Below are 24,865 nucleotides of genomic sequence, written 5' to 3' on the forward strand. Positions count from 1 at the left end.
TTGGGTGGTTGTTTGGTGATGTGAAACTTGAGGCAGCGTCGTCGCCAATGGGTATCCATTTTGGGATGTCGAAAAAGGAGGTGGCTTGTGTAGTTCTACCATGCAGCAGCTGGCATTATCCAAGAACTTTTTACCTAGATCTTTTTTCTCCACACTCTCACAATGTCACCCACCGCCATTACCAAGCGTAAACGAGACGAGCCCGCCACCGATGCTGCTGAACTCAAGAAGCAAAAGAAGGTGAAGAAGGAGAAGAAAGATAAAAAGGACAAGAAGGAGAAGAAAAAGTCCAAGAAGGAAAAGAAGCAGCACGACGACGACCACAGCAAACCCGAGAAAGCGATCGAGCCACAACAACAGCCTTTGACCAGCAACGACGATTCGTCTTTTGATCAGCTTGCAAAGTACACTTACAAGGAGCATGCCGAGTTGACATCGCTTCCCGAGAGCACCATCACTGACTACCTGAAGAAGAACGAGGTTGATATCCAGGGCGATCTCAAGTTGCGACCTATCCTTCAATTTGCATACACCAATGTGCCCAACAAGCTTTTGAAAGTGTTTGAGAACTTTAGCAACCCTACGCCCATCCAAGCAACGACATGGCCATTTACGTTATCTGGACGTGATATTGTGGGTATTGCAGAGACTGGATCAGGCAAGACTTATGGCTTTACGTTACCGGGTTTGGTGCATCTTGCTTCCAACAAGTCCAAGAGCAAGAACCCATCCATGTTGGTATTGTCTCCCACTCGTGAATTGGCCATGCAAAGTGAAGAGCAAGCACGTGAAGCTGGCAAGATGTTTGGATTGAAGACCATTTGTTTGTATGGTGGTGTGGATAAGGCATCTCAAGCACGACGCCTTTCTTATGGTACCGATATTGTCGTGGCAACCCCTGGTCGTCTTTTGGATTTACTCAACGACGAAGCGATTGACCTTTCTGAAGTCTCTTTTCTTGTCTTGGATGAAGCCGATCGTATGTTGGATGAAGGTTTCGAGCGTGATATCCGTAATATCATTGGACATGTACCCAAGCAACGACAAACGCTCATGTTCTCTGCCACATGGCCAATGAGTATTCGCAAGCTCGCAGCTGATTTCCTCAACAACCCCATTCGTGTCACTATTGGTTCGCCTGATCTTGCAGCATCCAACAGCATCACTCAGATTGTGGAGGTGGTGGATGAGCCTCGTAGCAAGGAAGGAAAGTTGTTGCAGCTTCTCAAAAAGATCCATGGCAGTCGCAAGAACCGTGTCCTTGTGTTTGGTTTATACAAAAAGGAATGTGATCGTATTGAGCGTCGATTGATTGAGAATGGCTACAAGGTGGCAGCTATCCATGGCAGCAAAAAGCAACATGAACGTAACGAAGCCCTCGCCAACTTTAAGAGCGCCACCCATCCACTCATGATCGCCACCGATGTCGCCGCACGTGGTTTGGATATTCCCGATGTCGAATACGTTGTCAATCTCACCTTCCCTCTCACCATCGAAAGCTACATTCATCGTATCGGTCGTACCGGTCGTGGCGGCAAAAAGGGTACTGCCTACACCTTCTTCACCCCCGAGGACAAGGCCCATTCCGGTGAACTTATCAATGTCCTCAAACAAGCCAACATGCCCGTTCCTGATGAGTTATACAAGTTTGGCACCACCGTCAAGAAGAAAACCCACAGCGCTTATGGTGCTTTCTTCAAGGATACCTCCGAGGCACCCAAGGCAACCAAGATTGTGTTTGGCGATGATTAGATTTCTTGTATTGTTGTTATTACGTTTCCTTGCTTTCTACCTGTACTAGAATACATAACGCACACATTTATATAAATAGCATTTTACATTGGCATACACGTAACCATCGTTGTGTAAAAGATAAGGCTACATCTTGTTGTCATGGTATGATCTTTATTTATGTAGACAAAGGACTATGTTCATTGATGATCAAGTGCTATAAAAAGTGATGGTTCTTTATGTGATCCCATTGGCTGCCGATACAAAGCATTGTGGTGGTGGTTCTTGCAGGATGACCATGCTCGACCTAATTTGGAATCCATCTCTCACTCCTTCCCTCTATTCTATTCTTTGCACCCTCTTATTATGCAATCCGTGCCCAACATTCCCGGCATTCCTGTCAGAGATGACCGTGCCTTGAAAGATAAAGTCGCCCAATTGCTCGACATGAAGAAATACAAGTGCGTTCGATCCCTCAAGAGTAGCATGGCATGCATTGACTGGATATATACTATCGTGTGTGTAGATTCCCAGGTGCTCAACCTGTCAGCTTTGGATCAGAGCAGTTGAAAGAACTTCAAAGAGAAGAGTAATCTATCGCAACCTTCCCCCATTTGTGTTTGCCCAGTTCGACGTGCTCACCCATCGCGCTATTCGATCGAACCATGTCTAGTTATTTTGTCGCCGAAAAGTCTGATGGTGTACGATGCCTGGCTTTGCTGTCGGTCGACGAGGAAAAACGACCCAAAGTTTATTTGGTATGCTATCTTTCGATTCTCTAGGATGATGATGATGATATTGACCAAGGGGTGTGTGTGCCATAGTTTGATCGCAAGAGCAACTTTCATGTCGTGGATAATATTCGATTTCCCATTCCTCAAGATCCAAACTTTCGAAAGTGCCTTACGGATACTATCATTGATGGCGAGTTGGTGCTGGATAAGGAGCCTGATGGAACAGTAAGTCAAATAAAACAGGGAACGTGTCGTTTATTCATTGGAGATACCATAGACACAATTGCGCTTTTTACTTTTCGATTGTCTCGTCATTATGAAGAAGATCTTGACTTCAAGGGATTTAATGAAGCGCCTAGGAGTGAGTAGAGTCTACTATGACAATCTTAATCGGATGGCTGGCTCATTGCTTTTTCTTTCTAGTATCTCAAAAACGATGTTATTCGACCCCATCAAAACATGTTGAAAAAGAACCCAGAGATGGCCAAATATCTGCCATTCCAGTAAGTAACGTGGTCCTTGGATCCCTCACGTAACGCTCATTCATGTTTGCTTTCTTAGGGTGGCGTTCAAGGAGCAACAATTCACATATCATCTCGACACCGTATTCAATCAAATCATCCCTGCATTGAAGCATGGCAATGATGGATTAATATTCACGTCTGTCAATGCCCCTTATTCACTTGGTACATGTGACAAGATGTAAGTGCTGTAGGAGGAGTAGGAGGAGGATGGGTAGGGATGGATGGCTTATCTTACCCATGTGCGTGTGTAGGATCAAATGGAAACCAGCGAATGAAAATTCGATTGACTTTAAGATCCATCTCAAGTTCCCTGGCAGCAGCCTTCCCGGTGTACTGGATTACACTGCAACACCAAGGATAGACTTACTGGTTTGGCAAGGAGAGGACAAGTATCGTTATTTCGATCAATTGGGCATCACCGACAGCGAGTGGAAGCGTACCTTTGGAGCCATACCCATCAAAAAACTAGAAGGCCGCATCATTGAATGCAATTATGACCCCGAGATACAAGAACGATACGACTTGCCATCACCGTGGCGGTTTATGCGGTTTCGTGACGATAAGCCTGATGGAAATCACCAATCTACAGTCGATAAGGTCCTTTGCAGCATCCGGGATGGCGTTTCTAAAGATGAGGCAAGTGGAACGGTCATCATCAAAGAGAGTGAATGGGAAGGACGGATCCTAATCTTTTATATATATATATACAGCTTATCGAGAGGATTCCAAGGATACGAGATGCTTGGTTTGAGCGTAAAAAGAAGCGCGAGGAGTAGATGCATGGAACATACAACAGCTGCAGCAATCGATTTTATTATTACGCATGTACATGAATATCATTTTCAACCCGCTACATTATGCATATACAAAGAATACCATGTGATTATCTAGACAACATGTGTTGTTTCTTTTACTCTAAATACAAAAATATGCTTGCTCATTATCATGGCTTGAGCAGATGAGGTTGTTTGTTGTGAATGAATGAAAAAGTGATCGTACAATGTGGCAAATGGATGATTAGACTTTGGCAAGGAATTTTGGAGATATGCGAAATCGTAAAATGACCAAGAGAAGGGTACAGAAAAACGCCATGATACCAGTGAAAATCTTGTATGTGAGAAATGGTTCAATGCTTGATACTCTTTCAATGGCACTGGCAATGGGGGAGCCAAAGAGACCAGGGACGATGCTGACCATGAGTAATGAAAATGCGTATGGGTATTTTTCCACGCCCACTACTACGACTGTGATTGGACTGCCTATAGAATAGAAACGGATTGGATAAGCATATACAATGGCTATCATAAAAGGTATCATGACTTACACAAGGCGAAAAAGGATCCACCAAACAAGCCAAAAACAACAACGTAGGCCATCATACTACCATAGTCGTATGCAAAAGTCCAAATAAGGAACGTAGAGAGGCATGACATGAGAGCATAGAGTATGTTGGTATTCACACAACCAAAGCGATCAGCCAATACTCTAAGAGGGTAACTATTTAGTAAACTGGGCTCGTTGTCATGGGAACGGTCGTTTACATACCCAGCTATGATACGTCCTACAAAGTTGGCAGAGGAGAGTACAGCGAGTAACGCTGTTCCTTGAGAAGCGTTCAGGCCAATATGGGTGGCGTATGCTATAGGAAGTCATGATAAATATTTTAAAGTGGTGCTATGTATACTCACTTACAAGGAACAAAGAAAAGAGGGATGAATAAATAAAGGATTTGGAACAATGCCGCTGCCGCCCATAAAGAAAAGGTGCCGTCTTTGTAGAGAGCCGGTTGAAAAAAGTCGCCCATGCCGGTCAACTTTGATTTGATTTGTGTTCTTTCTCTCACTAGCAAGCAGGCACTCAAATTGAATACCAAAAAGATCAATCCCATGATACGAAACGTCCTAAGTGGTGATTCATCGTTAGGATTCGATTGTTTTAATGCCCACACACAAATGCTAGCATACCATGAAGCACCCAGCTTTTGATTGACACCGGTCATGATAAATGGGATAACGAGACCACCGATACCGGTCGAGCTGGCAATCATTGCCATGGCAGTGCTTCTCCGCTTACGGAACCATTGAGGTGTAACACGCATCGCGATCTAATGGATAAAGTCCTTAAGATGATAAGCCATCGTAAAATCCCATACGAGGGTGACAAATTACCGCATAGATAATGGCATTGCCCATGCCTGTGCATACGCCAAGTGCGAGATAAAGATGCCAGATCTATATTAAAAAAGTTACTTAGAGGGCTGATGAAGATTAGAAATAGAGAGAGAGAAAATTTTATACCTCTGAGGCTGAACCAGCAGCTTCCATTCCAGCGGTGTAAAGCACAGTAGCAAGCAGCAATGCAAAACGTGTGCCAAGAACAAGTTCAAAGATACGACTGAATAAGCTTCCACCAAAAGTAAACACTAGAATTAGAGTGCTGACAAAACTAAGTTGCACCGTGGATGAGGCACCAAAGATGTTTTGTTCATAGTAATCTTGCATGACACCTAGCGTATACATGTGTGTTTAGAAGATGTGCTGTTATTTCAACCACACACATGATGATTGAGGTTCTTCCCCTAATTCATTTCAAAAGAGAAGAAGGTACATAGCCTACCCCAGCTAAAGATGGTGCCAAAGACGGTAAAAAGAGAGAGAAATGATCCAAGTACAACAAGCCATCCATAACCACCATCAGGTGGTGGTTGATCTTGTTCAGCGTAGGATTGAATTTTTTCATCATGTGTGCCTTGCTTTTCTTCTTGATCAACATCTACATCATTGCAAGCGGTATCATCACTATGATTGCTTTCGCATCTTGATGTAATTGAAAAGCATTGAGAAGATCGAGTATCTTGTTGTTGCTGCGGATCGGTATTGGTGGTGGTGGTGGTCGTAGTCATGATCCGCTGCCGCCGCTCAGGTGAAAAAACAAACGCAAAAGAAAGGGAATCAAAATGGGGATTCTAGCGGATCGCCGATGTTGTCGGTCGATTTGTGTCACAGTAACCATGCATGTCCGCAAACCAGGTTTCGCTTGGCGGGGGATCGTTTTCCCCCCTTCCTTCTCTTTGATTCAAGCACCCTATGAATCAATAGCTGGCTAATGCGGATATTATTTTAGGCTTAGTACTCGAGTCGAGCGTTTTTGATCTCTCTCTACGCCCAAGCTCGTTTGCAATTATTGATCCATGAAACCATCAAGGATATAGCACATGCCAATCGTTCGGTTGGAAAGGCTAATAGTAAAAGGAGCAATGGTGGTTATCTTTTACGTGATGATGAAGGATGACGTGTGTGTGCCTTTCAATTCCCAAAGTGCTCATGTGATCATTCAAGCATTGAAAAATGCAAAGATCATACCCGGTAAAAGATGTGCTCTAGGTAACAAAAAGTAGGAAAGCGGATCGAAGAGTCGATCATCACCATCATCGTCATCATGGTGGTGGGGTAAGAATCTGAGAATACTAAAGCGGTGAGAGGGAGGAGGAGAATACCGGGAATTGACATCGTTGCAGGATGACAAAATGTCACAGATAAATGTTTATTATAAATCATCAGCAACACCGCTCTAGGGACATGATCATTCTTTGTCTCGCTTAGCGTCTCAATTCATCGCTTGTTTTTTCAACAACGAATACATGATGTAGTAGCTTGTTGATGATGCCAAGCCTATCCCCTTGTAGCACAGCATGCGATGCAATTGTGTTTTCTTCTGAGTATGTATCGCACAAACCCATTACACTAACAATGATCGAGAATCACAGCTGCTATGCCATCCATGGCGAAAAGGCATCCATTCTTCGCGGCTAGTAGGTAGTGCGCTATCAAAGGCTGAATGACATCTACTTCCGAATGGTCTAAAAATGCAACTATCATCTATGATGTTTGTCAAAACAGCCCAACATCGCGTAAATCAAAACCCACGTGTATCCCACTCAACATATGATTCTGAGAATGAATGCACATGATACCAACTTCTTGGCTTTGCAAATTTCTTCGTTACCAGGTAGTCAACTCACCTTCCAATGTCAACTCAATACGCATTTTGGCACATGAATAGCCTGAGTAGTGATAATGTGGATGTTATCCTCTAAGCAAAAGTGATCTTATTTGGCGTATTGTACAGTATCTCATTGATAAACAAGCTTTCCATCGCTTTGGGTCGGGGGATCATTTCCCCGTCTAGAGCGCATCCGGGTTTTGGCGTATTTTGACAAGTGTATGCTTGAGCAAATTGATCATTGGATATCCTTGTACTGCCACTATTTCAAAAAGGACACGAGTTTGAGCATGTTGATAATAATAATGCTTGATGTGTATATGATTGCTCCCATTCCTATGTACTCGCAAACGCAGTCCGTGCCAAGTAGAGCTTTTGGATTGGATACCAAGCCCCGTGGGATCGTAATTTTTAAACTCTCTGAGCCCCTCTAGAGAAAATGGATCACCATGTATCTTATTGAAAAGGGTCGCTTGTGATCCAATGGTGGTCTTCTCAAGTGAAAGGGGATCAAATTGCATATGATCATGTTATAAACCCAAGCAGCGGCCACTAGTAGGAATTGGTAACCAGGAGCATTAAGGGAGCTGTCAATCCGATTGTGTCACCATGCGCTGTCAGGGCTGAAAATGATGCTTTGCTCAAGATTAGATTGCATAAAAGGATGCCAACAACGTAATTGCGTGGTCACGGGAACACCATGCAACAGCTTGTTCCAAGTTGCATTTGTATGACAAAATTGGCCCTTGCTTGTCATCTTAGTAATACCCGGCCACAACATTATATGCCTAATTCAAGTCAATTACACTTTTTTACACGTATACAACGGTTGCATGGTGACACAATCGGATTGACAGGTGCCCCTATTCCGAGCACCGATTTCCAATGACCATTTGCATAATGTAGTCAGCTGTGTATAAATCCCCTTTGATACATGCAACCACTCAAATCCCACAATGACCATTGCGATGAGGATTAAGAGCCCAGTTTTATTCCATCATTTGTTGTACTTTATATATGAATTCGATTTAAGGGGACCTGTGATGTAAGAAGTGTGTTTGAGCATATGGGGATCTATAGGCTGTAGTAGGATGTACCGCCTAATCCAACATTGCATCTTTCGCGGGAGCTAGCTACATCGAAAGTTGTGTGGGAATGTGCTTCCTCACGCAAGATGATTAGGTTTTACCTTGAAGAAAAAAGAGCCAAATAGCACAATGATGACCACGACAATGAAGGAACAATGAACAATTGAAGACAAAGATTAGCTCTCATTCACAGGGTTACAAAAGAGCCCCCCCATCATAATACTTGCATCAACATTGGTTTTGAAAAGTATCATCAATCAAAGAGTGATAGATTGCTTGAGCACCTTCCCCAGCGATGCTCCATCGTTGTAGCACCGAAGCCATTTCTTCAATATCATGCGGACTTGATCATGCGGGGTACTAGTCTTGACACCTCTTCCTCTTTTCCTCCAACAACCTGTTCACCCGACACAATGAGCGATTCTGAAGAAGACTACATGTCCGAAAAGTACCTGATTCAGGCTGAACAGCATGAAAAGAAGCAGCCACAAACATACAGCGAGCGAAGAAAGCAGGCGACTCGTGAGCATGAGCGCAAGGCGTACATTGCACCACGTGCACAAATGGAGAAGAAGGCGCGTGAAGAAGGATTGAACCAGTCTGTTAGCGAAGACAACAAGGGCATGCAAATGTTGATGAAGATGGGATTCAAGTAGGTGAATGGCTCTTGTTGTTGCAAGATCCTTTTTATTGACGATCCTTTTTTCTTTACAGGAAGGGTATGGCTTTGGGCAAGTCGGGTGATGGTATGAAGGCACCCATTGCTGTCGAACTGAAGCAAGGTACGTGGATAATATGCATCATAGGGTGGATCCTTTGCTCAAACGAGTGATTAGGTCGTGGTGGCATTGGAACCAAGCGTGCTCTTGAAGAAGAGGCAAAGGAACAAGAAGCAAAGAGACCCAATATTGATCCTGAAGAGTATCGTGAGTTGATGGCACAACGCGTCAAGGAGGCCCAACGTATGCGTCGATCAAGAGCTGCTGCGTCGTTGATCGAAAAACTTGATAAGGATAAGGTATGGATGGGATTTGCATCATTCTCGAGCATCATCATACTCACTGCATTTTGTTGTTTAGGGCATCGAGGTAAGAATCTACAAGATCAAAATCTATTGGGGGCTCATCATCACCACCTTCTGCAGATGAATATATTATGGATCTTCAATATACCCGAGAAAACTGAGGATGAGCAAGGGAATCAAGAACAAGAAAAGGATAATGGCGAGGTATCGGGCGAGGATGAAAAGGCTGAGGAGGACCCATTACCGTATCCTGAAGAAGAGGTGGAAGCGCTCAAAGCATTGCCGGTAAGGAAGGGGGCGTGTGTTCTTTACTGAAGGGTGTACACTAATGAATGGATCAGCTTGAAGAACGATTAGAGCGACTCGTGTCGTATTTAAGGAATGAGCACACGTATTGCTTTTGGTGCGCTGTCAAGTACAATGATCAACGAGATCTTGACGAGAATTGTCCTGGGCCTGAAGAAGACGATCACTAGACAACCACATGCCCATTTGTTTTATTGTCATTCAACAACATCCTCCACTATTGCTTGCATTCGATTCTTCCAATTGTATCCTTTCATCTTCCTCGAGATCTGGCGAACCATGTTGCTCTTCAATATCCAAGATAGACTTGATCAGGAACTTGGCAGCTTCATCAATGTTGGTATTGTCCTTAGCAGATGTCTCGAACCTAGGATGATGTAGCATACATATCAATAAACCATTTTTCATTACACAAGCAAGCTCATCTTACCATTTAATAAAACCATGCTTTTCACACAACTCATCCATCTCTGCTGGATTGACATGTTGACCATGGCCATCATTGGCGAGATCACTCTTGTTTGCTAACAGGACAACAGGAATTCGACCACCGCCCCATGCTTCGGGTAATGATACTTTTGCATCGATATCATCCTTCCATTTTGTAACACCTTCAAATGTGGATTGACGTGTAAGATCACATACAACAAATGCACCAAGAGCAGCCTTGTAATAAACACGCGTCATGTTGCCAAATCGTTCTTGACCAGCAATATCCCACAATTGCAACCTTACAATGATCTCGGGTGACCATTGAATGACCTTGAGTGCAAAATCAACTCCGATCTAGCACAGAGAAAGGGTAAGAAGGGTGTGTATCAGTTGTAAGAGAAATAAGGAACACGTGTCATAGAACAGGTCGAGTCCAGTCTCCACCATGGAACAAACAACCTACTGTGGATTTATAGTTGCTCGAAAATATATTGTGCACATAACGTCGAATGATGGAGGTCTTGCCAGTGCCGAGATCTCCAACGACCAGAATCTTGTAAAGGTACTCTCGTGGTTCACTCTTGAATACGGAGAAATTGAAAGTGTGAATATGCTTCTTTATGTAGAATGTTGTGTGTGCTTGATATTCATACCATTATATAAGAAAAAATGTACAGTGAAAAAGGTGTGAAAGTAAAGTGTGCGTGTGTAAAGAAAAGGATAAAAGGGGAACAAGGAGGAGCGGAGTTAGGTCATCGCTGATAGCGTTTGCATGGCTAAGGTGTTTCACACGTCATGCTTCATCCATGCCACCGGCACTTTCTCTACCAGTCGCATACGCCAACCGATTCCACACTCGTTGAACAGCGGCACTTGCCTAGATAGATACAAACATCATTTAGGAATCCACACACATCCATACACACACACACACTGATACTCACCCTTATACGAGGCAACACACCTGTAGATCGCCCACCTATTATTTTACGACGAGTGAGTGAATACCAAATAAAGACATCACAAGACATTCATTACTAACCTATTCGACGATTCATTACTTGCAGGTGACGAATGATTTCCTTGATCGTTGGCTAACAATAAATAAACATTCCCATTTAGCCGTAGGCCCTTTTGTATTCATGATCAATGTTACCTGTTCCCGCAGCATTTCCAGTTCCCGGCCTCCGATAGCAGCATCCACCAATTGAATTTGCGCTAATAACTCATCATAATCATCATGATCTCGTTGCTGAAACGCACTCGCAGGGTTTTCAATCACTCGTAATAATTGCTCAAGGATGTTCTCAGGTTCCACACGAGGTAATGGGTACTCTTCCTCTTCCTCTTGCTGCTGCTGCTGCTGCTGCTGCTCATTGACATCTTCCATTTCCCTGTCAGCGATAGGTGTTCCTGCAATAGACATGGCATCGACTGTATCCGAATGCATGGTTGATACGGACATGTAGCTGTCAGTTCTCGTGAGCCCTGTTGGAGCCGTTTCGTACGATGATGATCCTGAGCTATTATCACTGCAAGTGCCGTTGGGTGTATTACTATTGGAGGTATTTGTCATTGTCGTTTCTTGGGTAGGTAATGATGATGATGATGGCGGTGGTGGTGGGTGGAATACGTGTCGATTTTCATACATGATGGCTGTTAAACCGATCATACGTCGAAGATACACTGAGCGAGCATACGTCGGTTTGAGCGCATGGATTAATTGACATTGAAGCGTGATGGATGTAAATCGTGAGCATAAATCGGCTGCCAATTGTAAGAGCTAAATCCCATATGCCATGTAAGTTTGCTTATTCTTGCCATTGCCCTCTCCCTCTCTCTCTTTTCAACGTACCTCATTCTTCCACGTTGCTTTATCCAATACCGATAAACACGATTCGATACCATCTTGCAGATCTCGTCTCACAATATTGCCAATGGAACGATCCAGAGATATCTGTAGCAGTAATCGTATAATGTATCCAATGCCCACTTGTTGATAAGCCTCGGGCCTAATCAATGAACACACCCCATCAGCTTGTTTCCATCATCTTTCCTATGCCATCCAAACTTACCATGTCCTCACAGAGTAACCAAACAGGCGCAAGATGTACGATAGTTGAATGACAGGGATCCGTTGTTCTCCTGGTTGATCAGACCAATCTTCCAAAAAGAGCAGTGGATTGTTTGAGGATCGGGGAATCTCGCCATCTTCCTTTGCCATTTCCGATTTGACAGCTCCATAGTTTTTGAGCACATAAATAAACTCGTCCATCTCAACATGTCGATTGGTGTTGCGTTTGCTCCCTAATTCGTCGCTGGGGATATAGGCTGCTGGCTCAGGTCCCTATTCATGATAATACATGCATTGATTAGTCAAATACCCTTAATTCATGCTGTGCGTTGTTACTTGCCAAGTTTTTCCATAGCGCATTGAGCGTTTCATATGCATGATGGGCAACCAATTGATCTTCTTCAAATGCCACTAACGTTTTGATAATACCAGAGATGAGACAAAAGTTGCCTTGTAAATGGCTATGCGCTTACCAACTTGAAATAGCCATTGGTATAGATGATGCGGAGGCCATTCACGACGATACCATGCTCGAAGACAACCACTGCTTAGCATGAATTTGCGACCCGAGGCACCTATACAAATAATAGCTCAATGCTTTCTTCCTTTCCACACACAATCCATGATCGATACTTACTGGAAGAGAATTCAAAGATGGAATTCTCACGCTGTCGAGTTGTGTCTTGGAGTAATGGATAATTGTCATCCACCCACAATGGATCTGGTAACTAAATGTCTCATCACCAATCAATACCTTCCCATTCATGTATCCATCCAAAAGGAACCTACTTTGCACCTTCGCCGAAAGAATCGATATTCGGTCTTATTGTCATATTGTGCTGGACTATCAGTGAAGACCTAGATCGACACACGTCAATACGATATCATACACGCATGGAAGGGGCGATGAAAGGGTACCTGGTACGATCCCCCAATGTTACCTCTTTAAGTCTTTCATGCCTTTCTTCATCCAATACTTGTGCTGTTGATGCCAGAATATCGCCAATGCCCACTTCGCTGTCATTATCCGAATGATCGCTATCCAATAGATCTTGTCGTTCACGTAACTCTGGCTTGATCGATTCTTCTTCACTGGATAAGGATTTTCCATCCTCCTCATCGTCTGTTGCAGGTGCGTCGTTGAGTTGGGCAAATAACTGTAAAGACCGCGTTTTCGTGCGTGAGTTGATAGATACGTACGTATATAGAGAACTGTACCACTATTACCAGTTGAAGCTGATCACTCTTGTCAACAAATTGCGACCTTTGACGTTTGGCAGAAATGAGGGTGTCGATCGATTCCACCTCTGGTAGCTTTGCGCTGGGACGCTTTCTGCTCTTGTACTTTTGGACAACAACACGTTCCTCGTTGTAGTCGTCGTCGTTGTCGTTGTCGTTCTCTTCATGGCCCGTTGATTGACCAGTGCGGTTTTCTGTGTAATCGGAGACACGAATGCGGTGACTACGTCGTAGCTCCATGGTGGTGCGTTGATTAGGGTGAAAGAGGTAAAGAGGAAAGAGGTAAGAAGAGTATAAAGCAACAGGTCAAGAAGGTTGACAGCCGCCGCTTGAAAAATCACACACGATCAAACACACAAAAAAAGCCAACCATCCATATCGAGATATTAAGCCGACAAATGACTTTAGTGAATTTTTTGTCATGTAAACGCAAAACTACAACTACAACTAAAGAATGTGATAATAAAAAAAGGAGGGGGGATGCAACGTGTTTAGTACGCTTCAGTAGGTGTTGCTTCTTTTTGAGTACTCTTGTAGTGGCTAGCCAAGGCTGACATGGGAGCAAGACTAGCAAGGATAGGCAATTTGGATGATAACTCATTCATGACATGAGCTCTATTCTCTTGTGCAAGTGAGCGATAAAAAATGACTTGATTATGCATGGATTGAACGGAACGTTGCAATAAAGGCATAATGACGGTATCCTGGGATACGGCAAGCACGTTGCGAGCACGTTCTACTGGAGTCAATCCAGGTTTCTCGAGTTCTTGTTGCAAGATGTCATATTCTTGATGAGCCAATTGAATCAAGGGTTGGACTACAAGGGATTGCAGTGGTTCGGGCAATTGGGTCTTGTAAGCTTCCAAGTGCTCTAGAAGCATTTGCATTTGATGCACGAGCCATTGACTCATTCGAGCTTCTTCCTCTTCTTCTTCTTCATCATCATCACCCTTTCGAACCTTTTTCTTGTTGTTCAAATTCAAGGTGATTCTCCTGGCAATACGTCCTGAGAGAGAATTAGCAATACGGTACATGCGTAACAATTGATAGTAGGTGGGTGTCGTATTGTCATCATCATCTTCGCTTAGACGTTTTCCATCTTTTGGATCAATCAAATCCTCCTCCTCATTGTCATCATCACCTTCCTCTGCAGGAAAGTATTGATCCAACACAGCTTCGAGATTATCCATCACAAGTCCTACTGATGCAGGTGCACGAATCTTGCGTACGGTGCTTGAGATACGACAACGGATTTCATCTGCCATCAAATGCGGAGCTTGGGCCAAATCTTTACTGGATCCATTCACAATCAATGGACATTGCTGCTCAAGCAAATCCAGGGATCGATGACCAATATCATTGGCAAATTGCAATTGTGTACTCCAACGACTCTCATAGTTGACATAGGGTGCAGTGCGATTATAAAGAGCACAAAGGGTACGACCTGCCAATCTTCCAAGTGCGTGTTGTTCCATTGTCTTTTGTGCTCCTGAAAGACTATCTTGAACAATGGGGATGGATGTCAGCCGAGAAAAAAAGCTGCTGGAACGCTGTTGAGATGCGATAGGATGATCACCGCTGATGCTGGAGGAGGCTGAAGTTGTGGAGCTTGAGGATGATAACATGTCTTGCATATACTCGCCATTGTTTTCATGATGTGGATATCCATTGACAACCCCATTGCTCCTTGCGGTGGTTGTTGTAGTAGCCGCCGCCGCTGGTGGCAGCTCATACTCCTTGATCTCATCCTCTTGGTGAATTTGGTATCCATTTACACTATCCATGCTGCTACGTGCCTGGATGTCGTCGTCTAATGTGTTTGCGTGTGTTCATATCACATGGTCTAACGACATGATTCATCCTATCATCCTATGTACCTGAATATTCAAACCAGTCTCCAGCGGCCATGGTATCAAATCGATATTAGTTTGAGAGAGAAAACAACAAGAAAAGAATAAAGAAAACACGAAAAAACAGTAGAAAACGAGAAAATAAGAAGGAGGAAGATGAGAGAACAAGGATGGAGGATTTGGGGATCGATCTTGTGTGTGTGAGAGAGAGAAAAAGGGGGTGAAGGAAAAAAAGAGGCAAGGATGATAGGAGCAAAATAGCCTCTTTTCAACACGCAAAGAAAGTGGTGGGTGGATTTGAGGAGAAGCACATACTCTATAGATCACATCACACACACACACACACACACACACGGACCGAGGGCGCTAAAGAAGGAGAAGGAATGGGGAGGTCAATCCTTTTTTTTTCTTTGCATTTCCTAGACCATAGATGACAGGATACACCATTATGAAATCAAACGTCAAGCAAGTGTATGTCGTTGAACCTTTAGTTAGATATTGCACATTGCATAAATAATCCAGTGCACGTGCTTTTGTGATTTAAAAGTAAGCTTGCTAAATGCAGCAACGGGCGAGCACCAACCAGCTGACTGGTTTTGACAGCAGCAGCAGCAGCAGCAGCAGCAGCATGGGATAAAAGGGGGCCCTATGACATGAACCACCACCACCAGTGTTGTCGCCGCACGTTATGAAGCAGTATAAGAATACTTGCGCTATCGTATACGTATATAAAAGCAGGGGCACAATAAAGGAGAGATTTCTTCTTACGCACAGTTCAACTCTTACATGCCTATGGGATATCGGTATTTGTACGTCATAAGCCTTTATAATGGGGGTTGTTTATCGAAAGGCCAAGTAGTAGGTGGAACTTACTGTTTTTCATCTTTCATGCATCATTATTAGAGTACTACCAACAACATCATTCTTCTTATAGGATTATTGATCAACCACCACCTTCAACAGAGAGTCTGTTTAGGTTATTGGTCTTTGAATTTACGACGAGTATTATTATAACAAAGTGAACCTATATTAAGGATTCCATGGCAACAACAGCAAGATTTGAGGATAATGAATCGCAGGTGAACCAAGAAATACAATGATTTTGAGCCGGAGTTCCAAGGCGAGGAAGGAGAAAGAATATGGTAGGTTGAAATGGACCTGCTGTGGGTGTGAGTGGAGAGAGTAGTGGTGCCTCACGCTTTGTCTTACTTCCCTTTTCAGCTCACTCACACATTGCAGTGATCCCTCTTTACACGCTGTATGTGTCTCATTTCAACTCCAAAACAAGAGGTTCGCTCTGCCATGCACGATCGGCGCTACGTGTTGTTGCAACCCTTGACTAATCACAGCTCTTGTGCTTGTTTCTTTGTTCCAGCATATCGATTGAACGACCAACACCTACCTCCCTTCAAGTTTCGGGTACAACTCTCTCTATCCATATCACACACGTATCGAGAACAAGTGGGCGAGTGCAGCTGAACTATCAGGGTAGGTAAAGGAAAAGTGGATAAAAGTAGGTAAAGGGGTGAACTTTTTCATTTTGACGTTTACATACAATAGATGGAACCGACCTTGGATATCAAGATCACCTTTCAAAACAGTATCATCAAGGGCCCTGATGCACAAACAGTTGAAGGCCATCCATTGCGTAATTGGAAGATCAAGCTGGTTGCTGTGGAAAATGGAAAGGATAAGAAAGGACGACTATCCGAACTATTGGATCATGTGGAATACATTCTTCATCCAACGTTTGAGAATCCTCGTCGAGGTAAGTAGGATCATGGGATGGGAATGGATAGATTGGAATGGATCTAATCTAGACTTTTTAGTGGTAACCAAGGAACCCTATGTCTTGCAAGAAAAAGGATGGGGCGAATTTGACATGCGCATTGTTTTGAACTTTGCCAATAATGTTGCCACCGAGGTGCTATTATTTGATCTTAGCTTTATGCAATCGAGTTACTCGGTGATACGCACCGTGGTAAGTGAGGGGAGGAGGAGGTGGTGGTGTCATTGGATGTGGTTGAAGGATAAGGATTGACACACACACACACCTATCCAAGGTCTTCCAAAACCCAACACAGGAATTATTGGCATTACTTCGATCATCGCATGGAGGCAGGAAACGACGAGCCAACTCGTTAGAGAAATCTTCTTCATCCATTGCCAACAAAAAGATTCGTTCACCTGCCAATGCTGCTACAGCTCGACCACGTGAAATAGAACCCGGTGCTGCTACTGCTGCTGCTGGTGCCTCTTCCATGTCACCTTCGACACCCATGTTTGCAACACAACAACAACAACAACCGAATGCCGGCTATTCATCCAATTATTCCATTTCGCCACAATCCTTTGCATCCCCTTCCGCTGCCACCAGTGGTATGTTGACTAGCCCGTACGACTATACCCGGAGCATAAAGACTCCACAGGCCGAGTACGATAATCACCATCATCCGCATCACAATAATCATCATTACATGTCAGATTTAAGCGACACAGATGAACGACCTGCTACAGTACCCACTCACCAAGGTGGAGGTGGAGGTAGATCTGAATCCTCAGGAGGTTCAAGTTATGGCAATACATATGACGGTCGAAACAACAACAACCATCATCATCATCATCGACCACAGCAAAATGGATATGGTAAACATCATCATGGTTCATCCTCCTCGTCCGAAAACAGCAATACAGGCGAAGACAATGATCACAAGCATGATGGAAATGGTCAAGAAGCACATATCGTTGACGACGTGTATACTGAAAGTGATCTTGATCACGTGAACCCAATACATGGATCGGATATGAGTCCTGATATGCGACGTGCTTGGGGAATACCTGATGTAAGTGTTATTTTATTCGCTGCTATGAATAGACCCTATTGACCCGCTCTCTCTCCCTTCTAGAATGTTAATATGTTGGAACTTGCCCGAAGGCTAAGTAATATGGATACTGCACGCCTAGCAGATATACAAGAACTTATTGAAAAATGGAGGACGGATGAGATGATCGTGGAAGAAAAAGAAGGTATGTGTGTGTGTGTGTGTGTGTGTGTGCGTTATGTGACCTTGCTTGTGGTAATTTGCTAATATCTTTTGGCTCCTTAATAGATGAAGTTGTAATGGATCTCTACTCGCTTGGACCAGAGTTATTGACAAGGCTATGGGAGTATTGCCAATCTTGACCATGGTGTTGAAAGGTGGCCCCCACCCCTGGTCCTGCCCCCCCCATGATTGAATACCCTTTAACATAAAACAGGCTAGTGATAGTAATGGATTGTACGGCAATCAAGCTTCTTTGTGTGTGCGTGCATGTGTGTGAGCGTGTATAAAAAAACGTTTGTATTTTTTCTTTCTTTGCAAAAAGCTAAATCATGAAATGTACAAGGAATGAATGGGAGGCTCTAATGACAAAAGAGAAAGAGAGAGAGCAACACATAGCTGGTGGGTGGGTGGGGGGTTGGCCTATAATTTTGGGATATGATGATTGGAAGATCTGTCCGGCAGATGGAATACAATGACGAGGGTGGTGGTGGTGGTGATGAGAATGTGTGTATGCGCGTTGTGGGCGGAAGTTCTAGGATCGTAACTCTTTCCATATCAGCATCATTTTATCCTCTTTCCAATCCTTCCATACTTCATAGATTGAGAGAATATCCTGGACAATCTCCACGATACTTTCCATATCCACATTCAAATCGGCAAACCATTGACGCATATCGGTACGATCTCCTGCTGAACCTGGTGCAAAATCGGCATGATTAAGGACCACGGTCATATAAATGGCGGCAAGGGCAATCATGTGAGGTGGATAAAGTAGGCACACGTCCGTTCGATACGAATCGTTGACAATAAACCAAGCATACTGGATACCGGATTCACGCATTCCCAGTTCTTCGCATATTTGTAAAAGGGGTCGATAGGGATGCCAAACGATAAGATAGAATTGAAGCTCTTCCAGCAAATAAAACTCAAACTCGGCCACCTTGGAACTGTCATAGGGGAATCCACCAAATTCAGCTACAGCGTGGTGGTGAATGATCCATAATGATGATGATAATGATCCATGAAAAGGGCTTACGTTGAAAAAGATGCTTCGCTTCTTGGGTAACGACTTTGATATGAATAGGACACTCCTCAATCTTCGTTGCTAGGTATACACATGTCACCAAGACAAGCACTGGATCCGTCTTTCGAAGACTATTACTACACACATAGATATAAAAAGGTAAATCAATGACGCTACAATGGATGATAGAACATGGACTTACTTTGCATAGAAACGTTTGAAATACACAAAGGCTGTCGCCACCACTTGTTGGCGTAGCTGCAACCGCTTTGCAAGTCGTTGTATCACTGGATGGATGGTCGCATAGCGACGTGAGTCTTCAAGTAAAAAGAACCTCTGGGCACGCATTAGAGTACTTACAATGACAAAACCAGATCTTGAGTTTCACGTAATCCGATTCACTCGACACATGCTGCAAATCTTGCTCTCGACTGATCGCCAACTTCCACCGATCGAGAAGCCAGTGTTGTCTAGAAAAAGTGATCTAGTTAGTATACATTAAAGGTGTTTGTATATAAAGACGACCTACTTTTGGGATGAGGCCCAATAATTGGCTGCCATGGGTTATGTAAAAGAGAGAGAGAGTGAGGAACGGTGACAGAGGTGAAGGAGTAGAGAGGAACGAGTGGGAAATCGTTCACCTAATATGGCAACAGTCTGGAATTGCACCACCACTCATGTTCATGCACCCTTCCCTCAGGTCGTGTTGGAGATGGATGACGCCATCCAACAATCCCTTCGTCCCCCGATTGTCTATTAAATGCATCCAGGGCGTCTCAATAGATAAGAGTTGTGTTATATGGTAATTGTTGTAGTAGGAGACAAGCAGCATCCATTTTAGACGATGCTAGGATGTTCATTGATGTAGTAAAAAGATCACATGTGCTCGATACTCTACAATAATAAAGCCATTATCCCACGCTCTTTGTGGGAATGACACAATGAAAGCGTCTATGTAATACTTCTTGTATCATTGTTGTAGCCTTGCTCTTGAGGTTCTTTGTGTTTTCCATTGTTGGGTAATATGGATGCATCTGGCAAAGTAATGATGCATGTGGCTCTATACCTTTATGGTGCTGAAGACATGGCAACGGGTTTTTCTTAGATCTGGATCCACAAATAGAGAACACGCATAGCATCTAATGCAAACATGGATGATCCCATACATAAGAGGTGGATCACGTGATACTATTACTTTGGGGCATTCCACATGTCAAACAATCAACCATAGCTTTGATTATCATCTTTATTATTATTTGCTGCAAGCAAGGAGAAGGTGAGGAGCTATGTATGTGGGTATCAACATTTTACTCCGAATTTGCCTCCATCACGATCTCAAAGAGGTTGCATTCTTATTATCAATGCTCTCCTTTGGTACAAAAATGGGTGAGAGTGAAGAAGAAGGCTATCTTTATTCGTAGTGATAATAAATTCTACCATCGGATAGCCTATGGAGGAAGGCCCTTTATCTCCTCCTCCGAGTAGAGCTTTTTTTGTGCTACACGATAAAGACAAGCACATGCATAAGTACATGTCTGAAATTTCAGCGAATGATGCCCTTTGTAAGCGATGACATGTGTATACGTGTGCAATGATGAGTTCCCATGGCATAGGTGATCACCTGAGCATTGCATGTTGAATACATGTGTGCACGACAGATACAACAAAAGCATGATAAATGTCATCCCCGGCATCCGTGTGTAACCGTAACCACCTTGTGGCACATCAATTCAGGCTCCACCTTGCACCTTTGCTCGCCGTTTCCGGTGATTCCGTGTTGTGTGCAGACACTTTGTGTGTGTGTGCGTGTGTGTTGTATTGACTCTCCCCCCCCTTTCTCCTTCTCTCTCTCTTTCTCTTTTCCTTTTTTCTCTTTTACTACTTTTATACATCCAGCATGTCAGGAAACAATATCAAGGTCGTTTGTCGTTTCCGTCCACAAAACTCGCTGGAGATAAGAGAAGGCGGTGTGCCCATCATTGACATTGGCGATGAAGGATCCTCTCTCGAGCTCAAGGTGACTGACATGTCAACGCCATATACACGTATACAATGCTCATCGGAATGGGTTCCATATTACAGGGCAAGGATTTCCAAGGCCACTTTGCATTCGATAAGGTGTATGGCAGCGACACGGCACAAAAAGACGTGTTTGACTATTCCGTCAAGAGTATTGTCGATGGTAATATGAGCACAACAAGATGCATACATACATGATACCTTTATCTCATAGCGGATGGTGATGTATAGATGTTACTGCTGGATACAATGGCACCGTATTTGCATATGGTCAAACGGGTTCGGGTAAAACCTATACGATGATGGTATGTATGCATATCATTGATCCTCGCTATGCATATCGTGATCCCTTTGGGCTGAGATTTTTTTCTTGTTCAGGGCGCCGATATCGACGATGAAAAGACCAAAGGCATTACACCTCGTATCGTTGAGCAAATCTTTACCAGCATCATGGAATCGCCGAGCAACATTGAATTCACAGTGCGAGTGTCGTACATGGAAATCTACATGGAGCGAGTCCGAGATTTACTAAACCGTACGTTGTTATCATTCGTGTCCCTGCATTGGATGCTCGCCCTTGTTTTGCTTATCCACGCGTCCTTTTTTCATATACAGCTTCCAGAGATAACCTTCCAATCCATGAAGACAAGCAAAAGGGCATCTACGTCAAAGATCTACTTGAAGTCTATGTCGGCTCCAGCGAAGAAGTGTACGAGGTCATGCGACGTGGCGGTAACAATCGTGTCGTTGCCTATACAAGTAAAGTAGAACTCTATATGCAAACCCACCACCCCCTGTTGGACTCCTTCCATATCTGCATGGGCTAATGTATGTATTCTATTAGACATGAACGCTGAAAGCTCCCGAAGTCACTCCATCGTCCAAATCACCATCACTCAAAAGAATGTGGATACCGGTGCTGCCAAGAGTGGCAAACTGTACCTGGTTGATTTGGCTGGTTCCGAAAAGGTAAAAAAAATCGATCACTCTTTTAAAAGTGTATATCTCTCGCTCTAACGACACAAACATATGCACCCTTTTACAGGTGGGCAAAACGGGTGCTTCTGGCCAAACATTGGAAGAGGCCAAAAAGATCAACAAGTCGCTTACAGCTCTTGGTATGGTCATTAATGCTCTCACCGATGGCAAGGTAAAACAAACAAACTCGGCTCTAATCCATTCTGAGTTGTGTATGCTGACGCTATTTCACGTTTTGTTTTCAGTCGAGCCACATTCCCTATCGTGATTCGAAGCTTACGCGTATCTTGCAAGAGTCATTGGGTGGTAACTCGCGTACCACGTTGATCATCAACTGCTCGCCATCCTCGTATAATGAAGCTGAAACCCTCTCCACCCTCCGTTTCGGTGTACGTGCCAAGACTATCAAGAACAAGGCCAAGGTCAATGCCGACTTGTCACCTGCTGAACTTAAGGCTTTGCTCAAAAAGGTCAAGTCAGAGGCTGTCACGTTCCAATCCTACATTGCTGCTCTTGAAGGCGAAGTCAACATCTGGCGTACCGGCAACAAGGTGCCTGAAGACAAGTGGGTCACCATGGATAAGGTTTCCAAAGGCGATTTCAAGGCATTGCCTCCCGCTCCAGGATTTAAAAATCCTGCTGTCACCGAGGAAATGTCTCGTCCTTCCACACCAGCCGTTGTTTTGGAAAAGGATGAGCGTGAAGAATACATGAAACGTGAAAACGAGCTCACCGATCAAATCGCTGAAAAGGTAAAAAGTTATTATCTTTAAATGAAATGACACCTAACAATGCCCTTATGTATTATAGGAAAGCGAGCTTGCCGAAAGAGAAAAGCTACTTGAATCACTCAAGGAGGAGATGACTTATTACAAGGAACAAGAGCAATTGGTCACCAAAGAGAACCAAGAAATGACATCCGAATTGAGCGATTTGCGTTTGCAGCTGCAAAAGATTTCTTATGAGAGCAAAGAGAATGCCATCACCGTTGAATCACTCAAAGAAGCCAACCAAGACCTGATAGCCGAATTGGAAGAGCTTAAAAAGAACTTGGCTGAAGTCCGAAGCGCTCAAAAGGATGCCACTGGTACCGACAAGGAAAAGAAAAAGGCTGAAAAGATGGCTCAGATGATGTCTGGTTTTGACCCATCGGTAAGAAACACCATTCGTTGACATGGTATAATTATATGTATGTCTAAAACATGCCTTGTTAGAACCAAATCAATGAAAAGGAGCGTCAAATCAGAGATGCTCTTAGCAAGTTGGATGGTGACAATATCAGCACGGATGAGTTGGTGGCCTTACGACGGGAGTTAGCCGAGTCTAATGTCCTCGTTGATCAACACACCAAGACCATCAACGACCTTCATTTCGAAAAAGAGGCCATTGAGCGTAAAAAGAACGACTTGGAGGCACGCGTTGCTGGATTAGAGAAGGATTATGAGGAATTGTTGCACAAGACGATCGCACAAGAGGAATCCGGTACCAAAGCAAAGAACGAGCAAATGGTATCTGATATCAAGAGCAAGATGGAAGCGACGCATCTCGCACAAAAGGAGGCACATCAAAAGGAGATTGATGAACTCAAGAAAGAATTGGATCTCAAGTCTGAAACCCGTGAGCGTATCAGCAATGCCATGGTGGATCTCAAGGCTGCCATTGAAGAGCTTCAGGTAAGATGGGGGGCGATAGGTGAAAGAAGGCCTTTTTTTATTGACATTCATCATCATCACACGCAAAACAGGGCAAATTATCTGAGCAATCACCTCCACCTGCTGCCAATGGAGAATTGAGTGAGAAGGAAAAGGATCTTGAGCGTATGCGAAAGTCTATGGCCCAACAATTGGCCGACTTTGAAGTCATGAAGAAGGCGTTGATGCGTGATTTGCAAAGTCGCTGTGAACGTGTGGTCGAGCTTGAAATGTCGCTTGATGAGACGAGAGAACACTACAACAATGTCCTTAAAGCCAGCAACAACAAGGCCCAGCAAAAGAAAATGGCTTTCCTTGAACGCAATCTTGAGCAACTCACCAATGTACAAAAGCAGGCAAGTTCTTTCATGCATGTGATGGGATGGATGGGATATCGATCTTATTCAAGGTGCTAATACAATCTGTACATAGCTTGTGGATCAAAATGCATCACTCAAGAAGGAAGTTGCTTTGGCTGAGCGCAAACTGATTGCTCGTAACGAACGCATTCAAAGCTTGGAGACTTTGTTGCAGGATGCTCAAGAGAAACTTATTACGCAAAACCAAAAGTTTGAAGCACAATTGACCGCTGTCCGTGAACGATTGGAACAAGCTCGCACACAACAAAAGTCGCAAGGACCTATGGGAGCTCTTTCTTTTGGACGCATTGCAAAGCCCCTTCGAGGCGGTGCAGCAGCTGTAGCACCTGAAGAATCCATGGTGGAATCTCCTACCCGTGATAAGCGTACTTCGTGGATCAGTGGCTTCATGAACTCGCGATAGAGAACTCATCTTTCTTTTCTTCTCCCTTTATATTTCTTCTACTATTCCTTGTTTCATTTGTTGTCTGATATACCATTCGTTTGTTTGTGTGTTTATGAACAATTCCCTCTTTTTTTCACAACCAACATTTATCTCACTGTATCTAAAGCGCTTTGTGCAAATAAAAACATGTCTTGTGTCATTTGCTTTAGAGGATTGCTATGTATGGATAATGATTCTTGGCACACTTGAGCTGTGATTTCCTTTCTAGTGCATAGTATGGGATGAAAGCGAATCATTGCCGGCTGTCATTAACGTGGCAACCAAGTCCGGCACAACCATT

General features: G+C 43.8%; 10 protein-coding genes across 10 annotated transcripts; 5 read left to right on the forward strand and 5 right to left on the reverse strand.

The window, feature by feature from the left end:
* Positions 1 to 162: 162 nt before the first annotated feature.
* On the forward strand, positions 163 to 1,752 carry O0I10_004129 (uncharacterized protein; the record flags this gene model as incomplete). The annotated part of the gene is made up of 1 exon (XM_058484192.1): positions 163 to 1,752. One exon carries the CDS (start codon positions 163 to 165, stop codon positions 1,750 to 1,752), a length of 1,590 nt encoding a protein of 529 aa, XP_058345180.1.
* Positions 1,753 to 2,097: 345 nt separating this feature from the next.
* On the forward strand, positions 2,098 to 3,765 carry O0I10_004130 (uncharacterized protein; the record flags this gene model as incomplete). Its single annotated transcript, XM_058484193.1, has 9 exons — positions 2,098 to 2,192; positions 2,258 to 2,320; positions 2,405 to 2,489; positions 2,556 to 2,690; positions 2,743 to 2,826; positions 2,889 to 2,968; positions 3,027 to 3,167; positions 3,241 to 3,625; positions 3,700 to 3,765. 9 exons carry the CDS (start codon positions 2,098 to 2,100, stop codon positions 3,763 to 3,765), a joined length of 1,134 nt encoding a protein of 377 aa, XP_058345181.1.
* Positions 3,766 to 4,006: 241 nt separating this feature from the next.
* Positions 4,007 to 5,891, reverse strand: O0I10_004131 (uncharacterized protein; the record flags this gene model as incomplete). The annotated part of the gene is made up of 8 exons (XM_058484194.1): positions 4,007 to 4,248; positions 4,314 to 4,474; positions 4,535 to 4,628; positions 4,682 to 4,890; positions 4,954 to 5,093; positions 5,158 to 5,220; positions 5,287 to 5,495; positions 5,606 to 5,891. 8 exons carry the CDS (start codon positions 5,889 to 5,891, stop codon positions 4,007 to 4,009), a joined length of 1,404 nt encoding a protein of 467 aa, XP_058345182.1.
* Positions 5,892 to 8,492: 2,601 nt separating this feature from the next.
* O0I10_004132 (uncharacterized protein) lies at positions 8,493 to 9,579 on the forward strand (the record flags this gene model as incomplete). Its single annotated transcript, XM_058484195.1, has 6 exons — positions 8,493 to 8,731; positions 8,794 to 8,861; positions 8,916 to 9,097; positions 9,159 to 9,167; positions 9,224 to 9,388; positions 9,445 to 9,579. The coding sequence occupies 6 exons, from the start codon at positions 8,493 to 8,495 to the stop codon at positions 9,577 to 9,579; spliced, it is 798 nt and encodes a 265-aa protein (XP_058345183.1).
* A 31-nt stretch (positions 9,580 to 9,610) lies between these two features.
* O0I10_004133 (uncharacterized protein) lies at positions 9,611 to 10,497 on the reverse strand (the record flags this gene model as incomplete). The annotated part of the gene is made up of 4 exons (XM_058484196.1): positions 9,611 to 9,776; positions 9,840 to 10,195; positions 10,305 to 10,421; positions 10,495 to 10,497. The coding sequence occupies 4 exons, from the start codon at positions 10,495 to 10,497 to the stop codon at positions 9,611 to 9,613; spliced, it is 642 nt and encodes a 213-aa protein (XP_058345184.1).
* A 137-nt stretch (positions 10,498 to 10,634) lies between these two features.
* On the reverse strand, positions 10,635 to 13,394 carry O0I10_004134 (uncharacterized protein; the record flags this gene model as incomplete). Its single annotated transcript, XM_058484197.1, has 12 exons — positions 10,635 to 10,718; positions 10,786 to 10,820; positions 10,884 to 10,935; positions 10,998 to 11,624; positions 11,697 to 11,853; positions 11,917 to 12,188; positions 12,256 to 12,326; positions 12,389 to 12,490; positions 12,553 to 12,643; positions 12,705 to 12,773; positions 12,857 to 13,072; positions 13,143 to 13,394. 12 exons carry the CDS (start codon positions 13,392 to 13,394, stop codon positions 10,635 to 10,637), a joined length of 2,028 nt encoding a protein of 675 aa, XP_058345185.1.
* Positions 13,395 to 13,645: 251 nt separating this feature from the next.
* Positions 13,646 to 15,062, reverse strand: O0I10_004135 (uncharacterized protein; the record flags this gene model as incomplete). The annotated part of the gene is made up of 2 exons (XM_058484198.1): positions 13,646 to 14,964; positions 15,032 to 15,062. The coding sequence occupies 2 exons, from the start codon at positions 15,060 to 15,062 to the stop codon at positions 13,646 to 13,648; spliced, it is 1,350 nt and encodes a 449-aa protein (XP_058345186.1).
* A 1,502-nt stretch (positions 15,063 to 16,564) lies between these two features.
* Positions 16,565 to 18,188, forward strand: O0I10_004136 (uncharacterized protein; the record flags this gene model as incomplete). Its single annotated transcript, XM_058484199.1, has 5 exons — positions 16,565 to 16,772; positions 16,834 to 16,985; positions 17,068 to 17,847; positions 17,911 to 18,031; positions 18,115 to 18,188. The coding sequence occupies 5 exons, from the start codon at positions 16,565 to 16,567 to the stop codon at positions 18,186 to 18,188; spliced, it is 1,335 nt and encodes a 444-aa protein (XP_058345187.1).
* A 392-nt stretch (positions 18,189 to 18,580) lies between these two features.
* Positions 18,581 to 19,633, reverse strand: O0I10_004137 (uncharacterized protein; the record flags this gene model as incomplete). Its single annotated transcript, XM_058484200.1, has 5 exons — positions 18,581 to 19,023; positions 19,085 to 19,209; positions 19,275 to 19,359; positions 19,433 to 19,542; positions 19,602 to 19,633. 5 exons carry the CDS (start codon positions 19,631 to 19,633, stop codon positions 18,581 to 18,583), a joined length of 795 nt encoding a protein of 264 aa, XP_058345188.1.
* Positions 19,634 to 20,969: 1,336 nt separating this feature from the next.
* Positions 20,970 to 24,543, forward strand: O0I10_004138 (kinesin heavy chain; the record flags this gene model as incomplete). Its single annotated transcript, XM_058484201.1, has 12 exons — positions 20,970 to 21,089; positions 21,155 to 21,254; positions 21,323 to 21,396; positions 21,470 to 21,626; positions 21,707 to 21,850; positions 21,936 to 22,060; positions 22,137 to 22,241; positions 22,315 to 22,821; positions 22,880 to 23,221; positions 23,284 to 23,742; positions 23,814 to 24,116; positions 24,193 to 24,543. The coding sequence occupies 12 exons, from the start codon at positions 20,970 to 20,972 to the stop codon at positions 24,541 to 24,543; spliced, it is 2,787 nt and encodes a 928-aa protein (XP_058345189.1).
* Between the last annotated feature and the right edge of the window lie 322 nt (positions 24,544 to 24,865).

This window comes from Lichtheimia ornata, assembly GCF_029851405.1.
Source record: "Lichtheimia ornata isolate CBS 291.66 chromosome Unknown scaffold00014, whole genome shotgun sequence".
Classification (NCBI taxonomy): domain Eukaryota; kingdom Fungi; phylum Mucoromycota; class Mucoromycetes; order Mucorales; family Lichtheimiaceae; genus Lichtheimia; species Lichtheimia ornata.